Source organism: Chaetura pelagica, unplaced genomic scaffold (assembly GCF_000747805.2).
Source record: "Chaetura pelagica isolate M959 unplaced genomic scaffold, ChaPel_1.0 scaffold914, whole genome shotgun sequence".
In the NCBI taxonomy this organism is placed as follows: Eukaryota; Metazoa; Chordata; class Aves; order Apodiformes; family Apodidae; genus Chaetura; species Chaetura pelagica.
In genome coordinates, this window is record NW_009953061.1 from 198,527 (window position 1) to 215,251 (window position 16,725).

Consider the following 16,725-nt stretch of genomic DNA (forward strand, 5'->3'; position numbering starts at 1 on the left):
CACCCGGCCTTCCCCCCGCTGTGGGGGAGGTGAGGAGGGTTGTCTCACCTGCAACAACCGAGGTGCCTCCCGCAGGTACCGGCGTCCATCCAGGAGGGCATGGCAGGCAGATGGGTTAGCTCAGACCCTGCTGGGTGCCAGGTGGGCTGTCAGCAGGGATAGGGTGTCTGTTGCTCTGCACCAAACCTGGCTCCTAGGGGCAGGGGAGGGCAGGAGGGGCACCACAGCTTCAGGGGGCCAGAGGTGCATGCAGGAGCCCAGCACTGCTCCTGGGGACCTTGCAGGAACACTCACCAGCACTGCAGGCAGGATGGTACCACTGCTCTCTGCTTCAAATCAGACTTGACCCCGGGAGCAGCCAAGCAAGGGTGTGTGCAGGAGCACAGGACACCACAGCACCAGGGCACCTGCCAGCACATGGGAAGAAGCTGCGCACCAGCTCCCAAACCCTGCAGCACTTCCACATCCCATCAGAAGAGGATGAGCACCATGAAGCCATGGCTACCCCACCCCTCCCACCCCATGCACGGAGCAGCCAGTGCAAGGGTAGATGGGCAAGGCATCACCACCTTCCCAGCACACAGGAGCTGCTCTGATGCCCAAGCCTGAGCTTTTCCCCTTCCCAGGGCTGGGAAACAGTGGCTGCCTAGCTCCCAGCAGGGTATGCAGGGCCATGGGACCAGCTGGGGGCTAACCTGGCTGTGGGAGGTCTCTCAGGAGAGGAAACCCCACAAGAGTTTGCTCCGGGTGACAGTGGGTGCTGGGGGCAGCAGGGCAGTGGCAGGGATGCTCAGCTGGGCAGGGAGGGAGAATGGCAAACAGACAGTGTGCAGACCTGGGAAGCTGGAGCTGTTCCCAGGATGCTGCCAGCTGTGCTACAAGAAGCTGCTCCTCACGGGGGGTTCATAAAACTTGATGGGGCTGACAGTATTTGTTCCTCCCTCCAAAAGCAACAGCAAATGTCTCCCTGTGTGCAGCAGCTCAGGATAGATGTATTTCCAGGGAAGGAGCCTTGCTGAGAGGAATAGTGGTGAGTCCAAGGAGGCAGCCCTCAGGGACCCCTATTCCAGCCCTGAAGACAGGGTGTGAGGGCACACTGGACCAATGTCTAAGACCCTGCTGCTGCAGCAAGGTTTGCTGGGAATGGGCACCACCTTCCCTAAAGATCAAAATAAGTCACTGCGGGCTTGTACATGAGCCACTGAGCTGTGGGTGGAGGGACTGAGCCCTGGCCAGCCCTGGCAGAATAGGATGCCAGCCAGCAAGAGGGACCTGCTCAGGAGCTGTGCAAGGATTTCCCACCTCTGCTCCCCAGACCCAGCTCTTTCACAGCTCCCGTGCCAGGGAAATGCTGCCCCTTGCTCACTCCCCTTTCAACCTGTCCTGCTCTCACTCCCCTACTTGTGCATGTGGCACTCAGCTCTGGCAGCTGGGAGGACAGGGTGGTTGCTCAACCCTTCCTCTCTGCCTCTACCCAAGCGTTTCACAATCTGCACCAAAACTCCCTGCAAACTACCTGCAGCTCCATATAAATTTCTGGCAGGGCTCATGAAAGATCCTCTGTCCCCCTCTCCGTGGGGCTTGGCTGCTCCTTGCACAGGGTGCTCCCGAGGGAGCGGCAGGGAGCAGGGCTGGCAGCCCCAGGGCTGGTGGGCGACGTGCGGGCGCTGGCACATGCTCTGCTGGGGAGGGACGGCCCAGCCCGCACCCAGGTGCGGCGGGGGCCCTGCCTGGGACAGGCAGGGGCACTGAAAGGGGGTACGTGCTGCTGGAGAGCCTGGGACATGCTGCAGTCTCCAGGGAAGCGCTTTTGCAAGCCCAGGGTTTGCCAGCTACCTGCACGGCATGTCCAGTGGTTGTAGGATACTGTTTGGAGTGTCTAACACAGAAGCCAGAGTCCATGGGAAGGATGGTAAAGATCTGGCCATCAGTCAGCTGGGGTGGTCAGGAAGGCAAGGAGGGGCCCAGAGGACTGAGGAGCCCAGAGCAGCCCTACCTGTGTGGTGGCAGCCAGGCTGTGGGGGGAACCATGCTCCGGAGGGATTTGTGCAGTTCACGAGACCAGACTTGTCCTCACGGCTCTCCCCTGCGAGGCTGTGCCATTGCTCCTTCAGCTCCTTGGCTGGGTGCCCAACTCCAGAAAGAAAAGAATAAAAAGGACTAAGCACCCGCCCTGCCCCGTCGGGTGAATCGCTGTCTGTCACCATGGGAACTCCTCCCTCCCCAGATCCCCCCCAGGATGACTTCATATCTCCATCGAGCAGGAGGGCTGTGTCACCAGGATGGCATGGGGTGGGTGGCCACGTACATCTCATGCAAGGACTTCTGCAGCTGTTGTGGTGGACACAGGGCAGGATGCTGCAGAGCTCCAGGGGAAGGCTGAGCAGCCCAGGTGAGGGTCCCACAGAGGATGGGGGTACAGTTTGCACCCACACAGCACATCCCCAGAGGAACAACGATGCAGGGCTCTCAAAGCTCCAGCTCCTTGCCAAAAACATCTCTGCAGCACCTCTGCAGCCCTCCTCATTGCCATCCAGGAGAGAGGAGCACAGGAGCCTGTCTCTGGCTCCCGACCACCTTCAGGAGTCACCAGCCTGGGACCTTTGGGACCTCAGCCCTCTCCATCCTCCCCAGCACAGCCGGGGGAAGGTCACCTGTGAGTCACCACTGCGCGTGCGAGGCAGAAACAAGAGAGAGATACTTGTGTTCCCATGTCATAGGGGCTCTTGCCAAGTGCTGCACATCTGGAACAGCTGTAAACAAAACATGGGAAGCCAGAGAGCCACAGCAGAGATCAGCCAGGGGCAGCAGGGACCTCCAGCCTTGCAGCAGCCGGGGGGAGGGAAAGGGTGGAAATAAATGCAGAACTGCCACATGGAGCCCAGATACCCAGGGCTTGGGCACTCTCACCCACCATCTCTTCCTGGAAGCCCCTCAGCACACCAGGGCATCTTCCATGCCAGGTAAGGGGAGGCAGGAACCTGCCATGGCCATACTATCTGGTGCTCCAGTTCCTAGAGCCTCCCCCTGCATCCTAAGCCTCCTGTGAAAGGCCCCAGCCCCACTCACCATGTCCATGGGCAATTATCACAGATCCCTACCTGGAAATTACATCCGCCAAGTTTCATCAGTAGCACCAAGTCCACCCCTCAGTTGCTACTGGCACTGCACAAGACCCATTTGGTCTCAATGGAAAGGTCACAGTTCTAGCACATATGAATCTGTACAATGCTCAAGTGTACCCAGAAGCTCAGACGACAGTTTTCTGAAGCTGAATATACATCAAACCATAAATCTCAAAGCAACACAACTTTAATTACCTAGATCAAACATTCAAAAAAGGAAGAAAGAAAAAAAAAATCCCCCCCAGAGTCAGCTCATTCTTCCCTAAATATAACAATAAGAGATAAGCAGCAAGTTTCTTCTACAGCTTTATCCATGTGCCTGCTCGGAGTAAAAGCTACATGCACAGCAGAAAACAGTACCTCCCTCCCAGGCAGGGCAGCACAGCACCCAGAAAAACCTAATGCTCAGTGTTGCACTACAGGCTCTTGGCAAAACGTGGAAGGGTGCTCAGCCAGCCAGGCTCATGCTTCAGTATCTTAACTACATAATTAGCCTTGCTCAAATCAGGCCATACAGCATTTAATCTGGCTTCCTTCCCCATCCTCGTGCTGTCTGTGCTGTGCAGTCCTCACACCAAGGCAGTGTCCAGAGCCTTAAATAGTCCCAGAGCATGGCAGAGGCTCAGCAATGACTGGTGGGACATAGAGCAGAGGCAGCACCTCCAGAGCACCTAGTGAGGGATCCAGGCCAGGTACTCCTCCTATCAGCACCTTTTTATAAAAAAAAAAATCCCTCCTGCTCTCAGAGATCAGGGTTGGGACCTCCCTAGACCGCCACCCCCAGCAGCCTAGTGCTGAGTCTGCAGCTCTGTTTTCCATTCCTGGGTAGGTGAGGAGCCTGGGCAGATCCTCCTCCATCCTTTCAATAGCTTTTCTGGGCATCTCAGCAATGGGCTGAAGGGGCAGCATGGCCAAACCTCAGCCCAGCAGCCCCACCAAGAACCTCAGAGCCCTGAGGAAGGGCTGTAACAGGAAAGCGCTGGAAAGCAGAGACTTGTATGGAAAAGTAAGAACCACTGATCCTCTTTGGATGGCATGTGGGGAAAAGCAGCTTTTAACGAGGGTGTTCAGGGCTCAGACTCACCTCCTTCCCAACATGCCATTGAAGAAAGGGCTGAGACAATGGAGACAAGTCCTGCTGCCTGCCCTGCTCAGCCTCATGCTCAGCTAGGATGGCTGTGGGTGGCAGTCAGGCCTGGGTGGGCCCTTAGTCCCTTGCTTTTACACCCAATGAATACACTAAAGCTTTAGATGAGCAGTTTCCTTTTCCAAGTAGGAAACTGGAGTTCTGGATACATGTTTGGATACTGCTGCTCACCATTCCTTTCTCCTGGTGTACAATGACCTGGTGGTGCATAGATGCAGAAGGTAAAGAAGGGCCTGGGCAGGGCAAGCCTGACCTGTGTGTCTGACTAGCACCAGGTACCACCCTCCTCAGAGCAATCCTGCAGCCTTGATGGTGACACTTCACAACAAGGAAAACCCAGCCCTCCTTGGATATACCCACCCTGTACAGGGGCTGGTCAGGGGAAAAGATCCCAGGTCATGGCCATGCTGATGCCTCACTCAGTCCTTGCACCAAAGAGGTCCAAGCAGTGTGAGGCCCCAGCAACATGAGGCACCAGAAGAGCTGCACTTCTCCTGCCCTGTCTTCTAAACCTTGCTCACCATTGCTCTCCCACTGCCACTTTTCACCAGCCTCAGCAGGAGAGTGGGTAGAGAAGCAGGCCCTGAGGGCTGCAGGCTCTCCTCCCAAAAGCTCTCTGGCACCAAAGAGTGGCACAGCTCCAAGCCTCTCTGCAGCTCCCGCTTCCCTGAGGACAGGCTTGGCTCAGCACCTACGATTAGTATCAACTGTACTTTCCAGGGGGGTAATTAGTTCAGGTGAGGCAACTACCAACAATTGGCTGCTGTGGGCCCTCTCTTGGCAGGCACCCGGATCCCAAACAAGCAGCTCACATATCAAAGGTGCTGCCTGCTCCACAAACAGATCCACCCTGTGCATCTGCCCCAGCCCTGCAGCCCCACGCTGGGGGTACCAACAGCTTTTCCTGCTAGAGACCATGGAAACCTGGAGCACTCAGCACAGGTCTCTAGCAAGCACTCCCTGTTTGCACTGCTAGATTTTATGGTGGAAGAAGTGACTTTCATGGTGCAGGTGACATTGCAGAGCCTTGGACAGTGCACAACACAACCATGTGCACAGCATCCTCCTTTCCAAATCCTCCTCTCTTCCAAGCCAAGAGATTAAGTGCCAAGGTGTCAGGGAGGGAAAGCAATTGCATAGAGGTAGGTGGAAGGAGTGAGCTTCAAAGAAGGAGCTGCACCAGGAGAGGATAAGACAGCACCGTGCAGACCGGGAGGGAGCAAAGGGCAATTCAGACACCAGACTAAATTTATCAACACAGTCCAATGGGATCCCAACCTTCCAAGTGAAGTAGGGAAATAAAACACTTAAGCCATTGAAAACTAGAATGGTCAAAGAGCCCCGCTAAACAATCCCACATTGTCTAGGGAGCCAGGAAACAGATTTATTGGGTCACCCAGGCCATCTCCAGTTTCAGTGAAATTGCCCTGTTCTAGGGATGGTTCCAACTCCCTCCTCTGGCGCTGCCACTGTCCGTCACTGGGCAGCGGAAACCGCAGGAAGGGGAAGGGAGACATCCAGCAAAAGGCCTCACTTTTTCAAGGTTTGGGAAAAGCAATGAGGTAGGACAATTCCGTTATGCCAGACATTTCCTGGTTTGGATTCCCTTGGTCTGAGGTGGAGGAACAGAAACGCACCCCTACAGTTCAAACAGCAAGAGACCTGCCAAAGAGATTAGAGCTGCATTTCCTTCAGCACTGAGGGATTCAGCTGCCAAATGCTTGACAACTCTGCACCAACTACAGGTGACGCTTCCCAAGTCCCTCACCGAGGCTCAGAGGAAGAGGGTCTTTGCCAAGCAACACTGCTTTTGACTCCTGAATGGGTTCGTCCTCACCTTTTAGATCCTCAGGCTGACTGCTCAGGAAGGTTGTTCACAAAGGAAAAATCCTTAGAGCTGGTGAGATGCTGGTGTTTCTGGAAGCAGACTGCCCTAGCACCCAGACACGACAGGCACCACAAGGCAGAACGCCAATGGAACTGCAGCCAGAAAGAAGATGCCAACACCTTGGGCACGACTGAGCCTTGACTCCCAGCTGCAAGTGGGCACCCAACAGCACTCTGCACATAGTGCTACTCACCAAGGCACAGTTCCTAGTCTGGATCAGCCCAGATACTTGGATTCCTACATAGATAAAAGCATCTACAAAGTACCTTCCAAAGCTGCATAAGCCAGCCACCCTCAGAGACCTGCAGCTTCTTGGGCAGAAGGGAACGGGTGTCAGTCCTTGCTGAATTGGAAGCTCACTGCTCAGCACAGCCAGCCACTGCACTGAAATTTCTGCTGCACAGAAATAGCTGCTTGGAAATCAACAGTGGCAGAGGTATTTTAATCTGTTCCTGTACAAAGCGGTACCGGAGGGGCTGGGGAAATTCTCAGGGAGAACAACCATTCCCAAGCAGATACCTCCAGAGAAGAAATCTTGTAGGAAATGCTAAAGCAAGGATATACACCTCCCTTTCCCTGTACTTCTCACCAACTGCAAAGCACACTGCAAGCTCACCTGGAGGGGTGGGAAATATATGGCAATGGAAGACAGAAGAGGATTACAGTCTGACTGCAGTCATAAACCCAAGGCATTTACTGGTTCCACAAGGCTCGAGGCACAAGTGAGCTTGTTCAGTTTTCCAGCCCTCAGTGCACTTGGAACGAGCCAGAGCTTGCGACGATAGTTAAACCCCAATTGCATCAAGAACATTTAACAGTTTCAAACTTGCCTGGTATACGCAATGAGTTCAGACACACTGACTCCCTCATCAAGAATCCAAATTCAGCACAAATGATTTAGTGCACTGGATTAGTCTCATGTGTAATGACTAACTCCTAGAAACTTTTACACTATTTTTAAATCCCACTTGTCGGGGCAGCACCTGAAAATTAAACGAGAATCCCAAAGAGATTTATCCCAAAGACAAAAATTAAACAGGAGTAACTCACAGCTTCCAAGGGTAGCTGTGACAGGCTAGTGCCACCTGGTGGGAAGCTCTTCTCCACCCCCCCTTGCTCAGTTTCATCCTTCCTGTTCTATGTTCCAGCTTCCCAAAGGCAAAACAAGAGAGCAACAAGCAGATTAACACCAGACAAAGCAGCAAGGGCTGGGTAGCTCTTCGAGGTATTCAGACCTGGAGATTATCTTCCAGGCATAGGTCAGGTCTCCCAATACTTCAGTCAGCAGCTTCTCAGCTGTTGCATACGTGAGACTGGATAGATGGAAGCTCATCTGTAAGAGGAATGTGTAGACCAACACCAACATACTCCACCACAATCTCTGCTCCTTATTGAACTGGCTTGCAGCTAACCAGGAAGCTTAAAATGAGGGGCACCATATTCCTCTAGAGGCTTTGGAAAGGAGTTTATCTGGCAACAGCTCTTCCTCCTCACACTATTGACTCTGCTAGACAAGCACCTCAGCTGTACTGAGGCAACATGACACAAGGCCGGGCTGATCCTCTTCACCACCTTAAACAGGTGGTAGGAACTATGCTGACCAGTTTTGCCTATAAATGATGAGGGATTTGCACAAACTGCCCCTCCTGCAGGGTGGTCACTCCAACAGGAGGGTGACCAGCAGCCAGGCCAGGAACACTATCACCACACCCTGGGGACAGGAAAAGGACTCCTCCATAGATTCATTTTGATCTCTTCTAGGAGCAGGAGAGCACAGAGGCCCCCCAGATTAGAAACCTCCACTTTTAGATCTGCACAAACAGCACTGCTGCAACCCCAGTTTGCCCATGCTGCTGCCTGCACAGAAAGGGACAGTGAGGCAGTCACTGCTACTCCAGCAGCCCCCTACAAGCCCTAAGGCTGCCTTCAGCTGGCCTAATGGCAAGACCTGAGCCAGGACACTGCCAGCTCAGGACAGAGGCAGGGCTGCAGACAGGCACAGTTTCTAGCATGAGCCCTGATTTGATCCAATACCTCACCAGTTTGGCAAGATTAACAACGTCTACACACACATCCAGCAAAACAGTCAACTCCCAGCAGAACCAACTCCACATAGGATATATTTATTTTTATACATTTAACACAGAGAGGACAGCCATTTTGATGGGAATCATTTTGCCCCGACATAAAAGACATTCAGAGTCAGAGGGAACCTGCCACAGTCCACAGCTTCACTATTTCCACCCTGAAGGAACACATCCTAGAAACGGATCCAGTACATGGCACTGCGGAGACGGTTGTAATCCAAGAGCTGTTCAATGGGACCTGAGTGAACAGAACAAGAGTCAGTCACTGAAGATGTAGTCAAAATCTCTGTACAGTTTCCCTTGGTCTTTAAGCAGATGGTGGCAGAGCAGACTTGCACACAATTCAGAACAGCTATGCAAAAAACCAGGCAACTACAGCTCAAACCTGCATCAGGAAAACCAGCAGATACCACCTCCTGACAGAGAAACTGTTACTTGTTTCCTCAGAATAAGCTGCTGTCTCATGCTGCTCCACAATGCTCAGTACAGCTCCACATAAAGGTATGAAATACAGGGAGCCATCAAGTCATGGGAGACTCTGGCGAGTTCATTCCAACTTCCTCTTCAAAAACCCTCTACCTTTTCCAAGCTGTTGTACTTTGAAGGCCAAAGGAAGCAGCTGCATGGAGGAGGGGAATCCACAACACACAGGAAGGAGGCACCAGTGCAGAGCTGAGCTGCTCAGGCAGGTTTTCTGAGAGGAATTTATCCTTGGCCAGACAGACATGCCAGAGCAGCACAGGAGGATGAGGTCCTTTCACTTCCCTTACATAAACCATCATGACCCCAGGGTAAGGACACCTGGCAAACATTGCTGGGCGGGCACCCAGCTCTGGGACTCCCAACTTTAGTCAGGGCTGCACAGGCAGCAGAGGTGGGAGGACAGCCAGCAGCTCGCTGCTCCGCGCCTCCAGCACCTGCAGGTTTGATCTCCTTGGGCCTTGGCACAGCTCGTGCAGAGACAGGAGGATACCAGCAAAGAACCAGGGGTTAGGAGGCCAGAACAGACACATGGCAAGTGCCTGCAGGTCCCTTCCACTCAGCCCTTGACCCTTTCCTACTTTCTGAGCTACCATGTACTACTGGTCAAAGACTACTCACCAACAGCTGCAATTGCCGGGCATTTGTCATAAACGTATTTACTGCAGACCTCTCTCACCATTCCTGCATCAACAGCCTGTAAATATCAATCAGGCAATTAATGACCCTTCCAGCAGACCTGCATTTCTCAAAGTTGGAAGCTACTGTGGCCCCATTAAGATAATTAAAAAGACATTGTCTGCCCCCTGGAGACCATCTGTACCAACTGAACACCTCTTGTCTGCGAGGACGGCTAATGTTCTTTTGAGGGTAAAGACATGGCTGTCCAACATCTGAAGCCTTTCACAGGATAGAGTGGCCAAAGAATTACAAAAACTAGATGCTGGCCAAGTCTAGTGAAAATTGTTAAAGGAATTTCAATTTATGCTGCTTAACACAGGCGTATTCCCTCTTTCCAGGATGCACTGAATCCAGCCACAGGGACACAGGATATATACTACGTCTGTGTCAGAGACCCTGACATATTTGTATCATGTCAGTGAGCTCACGGCCTGGTCTCCAGGCAGACTGACTAAGGGGTAAGCAGGACTCGTGTTACTGCAGCAAACTAGGTCAGAAAACACCTGACACCAACCATGCTCAATACCCCAACCAAAACAACTGGACACCTACAGAGATTCTGGCATCCCATTCCTCCAGAGGGATACGGCGTCCATAGTTCAAGAGATGGCTTCCAATATTCTCACACACTGGGGTAGTGCCTAGATGATGAAGAAACCACATGGTCAGCATAGAAGAAAGCCTTCCAGAATTGCACAGCCTGATCATCAGTCAAAGCAGAAAGAAGCAACTCGAGCTGTTCAACAGCTTCTAACAAAGTACCACTGTAGTTAGCACTCCAAGCAGCAATACAGAGATTGCTTCACCAGTCTCCAAGGTGTCACAGAGCCAAGGCAGACCAGTTTAAGGGTCCCATTCCAACTTCACCAGACAGCATGTTACCCACCCTTAGCCACAGAATGACCAGGTTACAGAGTCAGAGCTAGCCTGGAGCACAGTGGGCTGGGCTCAGCTGCTCTGACAGCATTGCAAGAGGAACGTAGAGCAGGGAAAAGGAAGCTTTTAGCAATGTCCAGCAGAGCTCTGGCTTCCCAGGAGACATAAGCAGTAACTCTCTCAAAGCTGTGCATGGTCAATCCATAAACCAGAACATACCATCCAGCTGAGCCACCATTGCATTTCGGAGATAGTTCTTGGCTCTCTTCACCTCTGACTCTGTGGCACTAGTGCACAGACGCATCCTGGAGAGGAGATGGAAAGACTGCTAAAGCTCTTAAAGGTATTTGCCTGCTCAGACATAAAGTGAATTCCTCATTTTTCCCAAGTCTCTGCAGAAATACGCTACTACCAACATCACTTGTCTTGCAGGCTTGAGATTCATTTTTGATCACTGCAGAGCAGCTAAGAACTGGGGAGCACTGGACAGCAGGAGGAGAGAGAGAAAGAGCTCAAGCTTACAGGCAAGGGACATCACCCAGCAGGTGAGACGCCGAGTTATGCTCACAAAGGCCCCAGCAGCCCTGGTGCTGGCTGTGGCTGGCCCTGCAGGCAGAGCTGCGAGCGGTCGCAGGGCGCTATCACAAGAGAAGGAAGGCGTGTCAGCTGTTCCCACGCAGGGCAAGCTGCTCTGGAAACTGATGCTGAGAGAACCAGACAGTTCTACAGAGTCTGTTTGGACTCCAGCTGCGAAGTCCCTCCCTCCTCTGCCAACTGCAACGTCTCTAGGGCAAGGGCTAACTCCATCTGCTCCAAACACAGCGCAGCTCGGCTCTGAACATCAGATGTAGCCTTGAACCATTAGTGGGGTATACACACATACAATAAGACAGACAGACAGAAGGCCCCCAAATGCTGGCATGGTTCCAGCAGCAGGGCATTTTTCAGCCACAACAGTCTGAAAGACAGGAACTCTGCCTGCTTTGCTCAAAGTTTAACAAGACAAGGGAAATATGCCTCTTGGGCACCTGGAAAAGCCTTGTCTCTAAGGAATGATCTCACTTGTATTTAAAAAAAACCCACAGTGTCTCAGTGCTAATACTTGGAAGCATGAACAAAAGACCTGAAGAGCCCTAAGGAACTAAAACAGCTCCTCAAAAGCCACAGGCTAAGACATTACAGAAACCACTTCCAAGATCACTTAACCAGAAGCAGAGTTACCAATAAGCTCGCAGAGAGACAGAGCTCTCTGAAGATCTCATATGCTCCCCCCACCAGCCTCCCACCCAGAGGGTCAGTTCTTAACCAAGAACTTCTGCCCCAGTTACACTTACCACTCCCCCTGAGCACAATACATCATATCATCTATGGACAGAGGATCGGAAACAAAATGGAAACCAAAGAGGCCGGTATCAGAGTAAGAGGTGTTGAAGGTCTGGAAGCTGTGGCAGAGATTATGCTCCACACAAAGCGTAGCCAGCCTGCTGGACTTATTCTGTAAATAGGGAGACCATTTTAGTCTTTACTGCTCCCGTGCAGCTCAAATTCTTTCCAACTGAGCTGTTTTCATAAAGACCACAGACAAGACAGAGCAGAACACTCTGCTGAAAGAGCTTAATTTAGACCCTTCATGTGGTCAACAGATGAAATTCACTGGTGGAAACACCACCGACAATGGCCAGAGTCCATCCAGGAAAACCATTTCCTTTTCCACCCACAGATGAGGAGCTGGTATGCATACCTTCCTAGGAGGAGGAGAAACTGGGAAGTGCAACGTCTCCCAGCAGCAGGGGTTAGCACAGTTATACAGGCCAGAGAGGTTCCAAATGAGAATGGATGCAATACTGGGGTTTTAAACAAGTTCCACTTGCTTTACAGTGTAAGGTGAGCTTGCATATATATATGTGTGACTGTAGAGTACTCTGCTTTGCTTCCACCACTGCCCCCACACTGGGTGGTTAGTTTGTAAGGGTAGGAATAAGTCGCTGAGAATTCACCAACTAAACCCCTTCCAAACTTAGTAGTGAAGGCCCATTTCATCTCCCAGCGTCATATCTCAAGTAAGGTCCTGGATTAGCCTCAATTATACTTCTATCTTCCTTCTCAGACTCCTAACCCCTTCACATTTGGAAGCTAAAGCATGTTCAGCCAGGGTCTACATAATATTCCATATTAAAAGGCTCCAGGTTCTCACTATCACACTCACAAGCCTCTTACCTTCCCACCTCCAAAGGTGCGGTCGTAGCGCCCAATGATGGCGTTAGCCACGTTGAGAACAATGTTGTCTGGATCAGCCCATCCTGGCCCCTCCACAGCAAGAGCAATATGGGCAACGGGCAGACCATCATCTCTGGCACGGATCTAGGAAATCATCAAGGAGTGGGGGAGAACTGCATGAGCACTGTAGCTTTGTCTGCAGCCTGCTGCAATGTCAGGCTGACAGACTGGGGAACTTGGTTTTATGTCAGTGAAATGGTCTCAGGCACTACTGAGCACAAACCCGCTGCTCCAACATGAAATTTCCAGCAGATGATGTGAGCAACTGCCTCACATTCCTAACGGATCTGGGTCCTATCTAAAACACAAGCCCCAAAACCAGAACATGGGGACACTACCAAAATGCTGAACCATCAGCTTCACTGAGACAAAGATTTTTTTTTCCTCTCAGAGGCAGCTACAACTGGTTTCACACTCATTCAGCAGTTTGGCAACGGTCTCTCGTTTTGTTCAGGAGCAGAACTTCACCTCACTCCCCGTGAAGCGGCAGCGTGGGACGGCAGGCACCACGTCCTCTTTGTGTGCAAAGGGCACCCCACCAAAGTGCTGCTTAGCTGCATCCACCAGCTCCCTGTGGGAAATACCTGACAATGGGAAAGAAGAGAGATTTGCAGTCTTCATCAGCTGAATTTAACAAAATCATCTAGGTTTACATTACAGATGTGTGACAGGGGGCTGATTGCCAACTCGAAAATACTCAGGCTTCCCAGAATCACCAGGATTTAGAACTTACCTCCAGCAGCTGCCAGGACCATACGAGGTGCCTTGAAGTGAGTATCAACATATGAAACCAGATCTGATCGAGTCAGACGCCTAGAAAAAACACAGAGAGACCAGGTATACCAGCATCTCTGAGTGGAGGAATGAGAGGCTTAGGAGAAGCTAGTTCAGAGTGCAGAGACAGCAGTGATGTTGGTTCTCTTCATTTTGGGACACAACAGCTTTTAGAAGCAAGACTGCACTGTCTGTGCTTTCCCTGTGCTCCAATTCAGGAATGGAAAGCAGTGACCAAGACAGAGAGTTAAGGACAGACTTCAATACTAACTAGAGAGCACTGACCCTGGTCCCTGTGCTACCAGCACCCTAAGGGGTGTGCATGGCTTTAATGAGCACCCTTAGCTCTTAATCCCTCTAATGGCATCTAACAAGTATGGGAGAAGGTTCAACCTGCTTCTACCAACCTCTGTCTTTCATGAGGGGGATCCTAGGGAAGAATGTGTGTAGCACTATGCTTCCACCCACCCCAACAAGGAGAACAGTCAGGACACCAAGAAGCCCACGGGCACAGATGACCTCTGTGTACAGACCAGTTTCCTCATGCTGTCATCCCTACTGAGAAGCAGCAGTCATGCACCCCAAGGACTGAACCTATGGGCTGTGTACCACATGCAGCCTGTTGCTCACTTGATGTTCTCTGTGGTCCCCTCGACAGTGTGGGCCAGCGCAGTCCCCTGGAATGCAGTGGCATGAAGGTAGTCAAAGGTAACATCTGCCAGGTTGCTGTCCATTTCCTTCATCTCCTGAAGGATGACGCCACGTTCCTTCTCGATCTGCGACTCCTCCAGCGCGCAGTTCTGCACAATGTCAGCCAGGAGCTCCACAACTGCAACACATTTCCTACGTTAGCAATCCCACTGCCCGACTGCCACCCAGTGCTGCTGAAAGGGGAAAAGACAACACAGGCAGCAGGGGGGCTGCAAATGGAGTGAGCAACACATTATGCACTGGAGGGGATGCAACACAACAGAGATGAGAACTACCCACTGCCACAGCACCTGAGAGGGACAAACAGCTCTGTTTTAGCAATAACTCTCCAAGTCAGCTTGCCAAACACCACTGTCAGTGGACAGTGGGCAACAACAGCAGGTGGTGAATATCAGAAGCTGGGCACTGTTGCAGAAACATGCTGAATCCTTATAGAGAGCTTGAGACATGTACAGCATAGCCCACATCTCCAGCAGGGTCCACAGCTCTGCCTTGAGCCTCTGGACAAAACCCAGCCAAAGAGGAGCCAGCATGAAGGAGTATGGAGCACAAGAGCTGCACTGCTAACTCCTGACACAGGAGCTGTTGCTGACATCAGCTTCTAAGCTCCATAAAACAACCACAGACTACTGACCCCTTTCCTTTTGGCAACCTAGTGCAGCATGACATGGCAGTGCTCTCTTCATCTACCAAGTAGAACCTCCAATCCATGGCTCAGCCACAACTTAATTCCCTGGTTTGTCATTAGGAAGGATGCTGGTGGGGGAGAAACATGAGCACATGCACTTGCTTCATCCTTAACCTCCAGATCAGGCTTTGCCAGCTGGCCGCCCTACCTTTGGGCATGTCCTTGGACAAGGCTTTTATGTAGTAGGCAGTCTGCTCACGGGAGGTGTACCCGTTCAGGTGAGCACCCATACTCTCCACCTCCTTCTCAAAGGCAGCACCAGGACGCTTCTTTGTGCCCTAAAAGAAAACAGACAAACAGTTATGAAACATACAGATTTCCCTCCCAGGAAGAACTAAAGGAAAGGAACAATAAAGATCTAACCCAATAAAAACTGTCACATGATTCATGCAAACCAAAAGCAAGTGTAGAAAGTAAGAGACTTAAAACTTGCTTACTCTAGCTAAAGGATGGCTGAAGTTATTTTTAAGGACTAATAAAAAAATAGAAGGAAGGAGAAGATTTATGTTAAAAGGCAACAGTGGCTGAAGACCAAATCAGTGGAAATAAACCAAGAATAAGTCTAAACCAAAAATAAGCAGGTTTCTGGCTATTGGAGCAGCAATATTCAGAAGCCAGAATAGGAGCAAAAACTTAGCTCTAATACAGAGCTCATCTTTTAAGGGGCAAGCCAGATGCTGCAGCCACCTGTGATGGCACAGACTGGACCCCAGTCAGCAAGTCCCAGGCTGAGATGCCTTCTGCTCCCGGGCTGTTCTGCAGACACATTTTTTAAAAAGAGCTGCAGGCTCTGAACTTCACTGGTCCACTAAGAAAACCAAATGGCTACAGGAAATGCTGCTTTTAGCTCTGCCTGCTAACATGAAGAAACATACCTCATAACATGGTCCTGTATGTGTGTTACACAGTGGCTGGGACAGTCAGAGACCCAGTCTTACCTGTTACTTACAACCTTTTTTCTGTTAAGAGAGGAAATACCAACTAATAAATTAAAGCTGCTTTAATTCATGCATACTTGCAAGTTGCCCCATAGTCAAAGAGATCTCAGATGTCCTGATTTACTCTCTCTTAACAGCTACAAGAAGCAAGAGCACAAAAATAAGCAAGTATTTAGAATAGCTCTCCACACAATCCTGTGCCAGACCCAGCATCCCTCCTCACCTTAAAGGCCAGATGTTCCAGGAAGTAACCAGCCCCATTGTTCTTCTCATTCTCATGGCGACTCCCCACCCCGATCCACACCCCCACCTGGGGGCAAAAGCATCGAGCACACAGGTGACAAAAGAGAACAAACAGGATGCTCAAGCCTCATCCCACAAATATAACAACATGAACAGTAAGTTTGCTCCACAGGCTCTGCACTCGTGGCACCAAAATAAAAAACAGCAACTGTTTCTTCTACTTGTTTTTTTTTTTACCTAGCAGCTTCATAAAAGCCTCTGATAGTTTTGCCAGCAATACTACTACTACTACTATCAGTCATTGACTGCTCACACAAACACTGTAACACTGAGAAAACCTGTAGACCTTGAAACCTTCACTACAGACTTATACAAGCCAGACCTTGACTCCTGCTGCAACATTAATCCCACTGGTTAACAAAGAGAAGTTGTAGGGTCTCCATCAAAAGCTTTGGTTCAAACGCTGCTTTTGCAAGACCAGTTACAGCCCAGGTAAGGCTGATTGTTTCAAGTAAACCCTTAATCTGTATTAAACTTACCGTACACGTTGGCTGATTGGACTCCTCTGAAGCCACACGGAGCCCATTGTCCAAAGTGGTGACCTGGGTCTCGGGAATATTCTGGAGTGTCTGGGCGTAGGTGGCAGCACCTCGGTTCCTTGTCAGAGTCAATAAAGCTGCCTAAAACCCAAACAGGTCAACACTACCATCACCACTAACCAGCACTAACCCCCTTGGGCTGAGGATCGGGCTGGGGCACAGGGCTGGGGCACTAGGCTGGAGCACTGGGCTGGGCACAGGACAGGGCACC

The 16,725-nt window shown here is 51.1% G+C and overlaps 1 protein-coding gene across 1 annotated transcript in view; it reads right to left on the reverse strand.

The window, feature by feature from the left end:
* Positions 1 to 8,249: 8,249 nt before the first annotated feature.
* The window catches only part of LOC104387880 (cytochrome b-c1 complex subunit 1, mitochondrial), a 10,941-nt gene continuing 2,465 nt past the window's right edge, over positions 8,250 to 16,725 (reverse strand). The window contains exons 2-13 of the mRNA XM_009996676.1: positions 16,455 to 16,595; positions 15,896 to 15,982; positions 14,883 to 15,012; positions 13,966 to 14,164; positions 13,295 to 13,374; positions 13,030 to 13,145; positions 12,502 to 12,645; positions 11,619 to 11,779; positions 10,504 to 10,589; positions 9,961 to 10,049; positions 9,349 to 9,424; positions 8,250 to 8,485 (exon numbers count right to left, since the gene is read on the reverse strand). Of these exons, the coding sequence (XP_009994978.1) occupies positions 8,421 to 8,485; positions 9,349 to 9,424; positions 9,961 to 10,049; positions 10,504 to 10,589; positions 11,619 to 11,779; positions 12,502 to 12,645; positions 13,030 to 13,145; positions 13,295 to 13,374; positions 13,966 to 14,164; positions 14,883 to 15,012; positions 15,896 to 15,982; positions 16,455 to 16,595 (1,374 nt within the window). The 3' untranslated portion in view covers positions 8,250 to 8,420. The remainder of the gene's footprint in view (positions 8,486 to 9,348; positions 9,425 to 9,960; positions 10,050 to 10,503; positions 10,590 to 11,618; positions 11,780 to 12,501; positions 12,646 to 13,029; positions 13,146 to 13,294; positions 13,375 to 13,965; positions 14,165 to 14,882; positions 15,013 to 15,895; positions 15,983 to 16,454; positions 16,596 to 16,725) is intronic.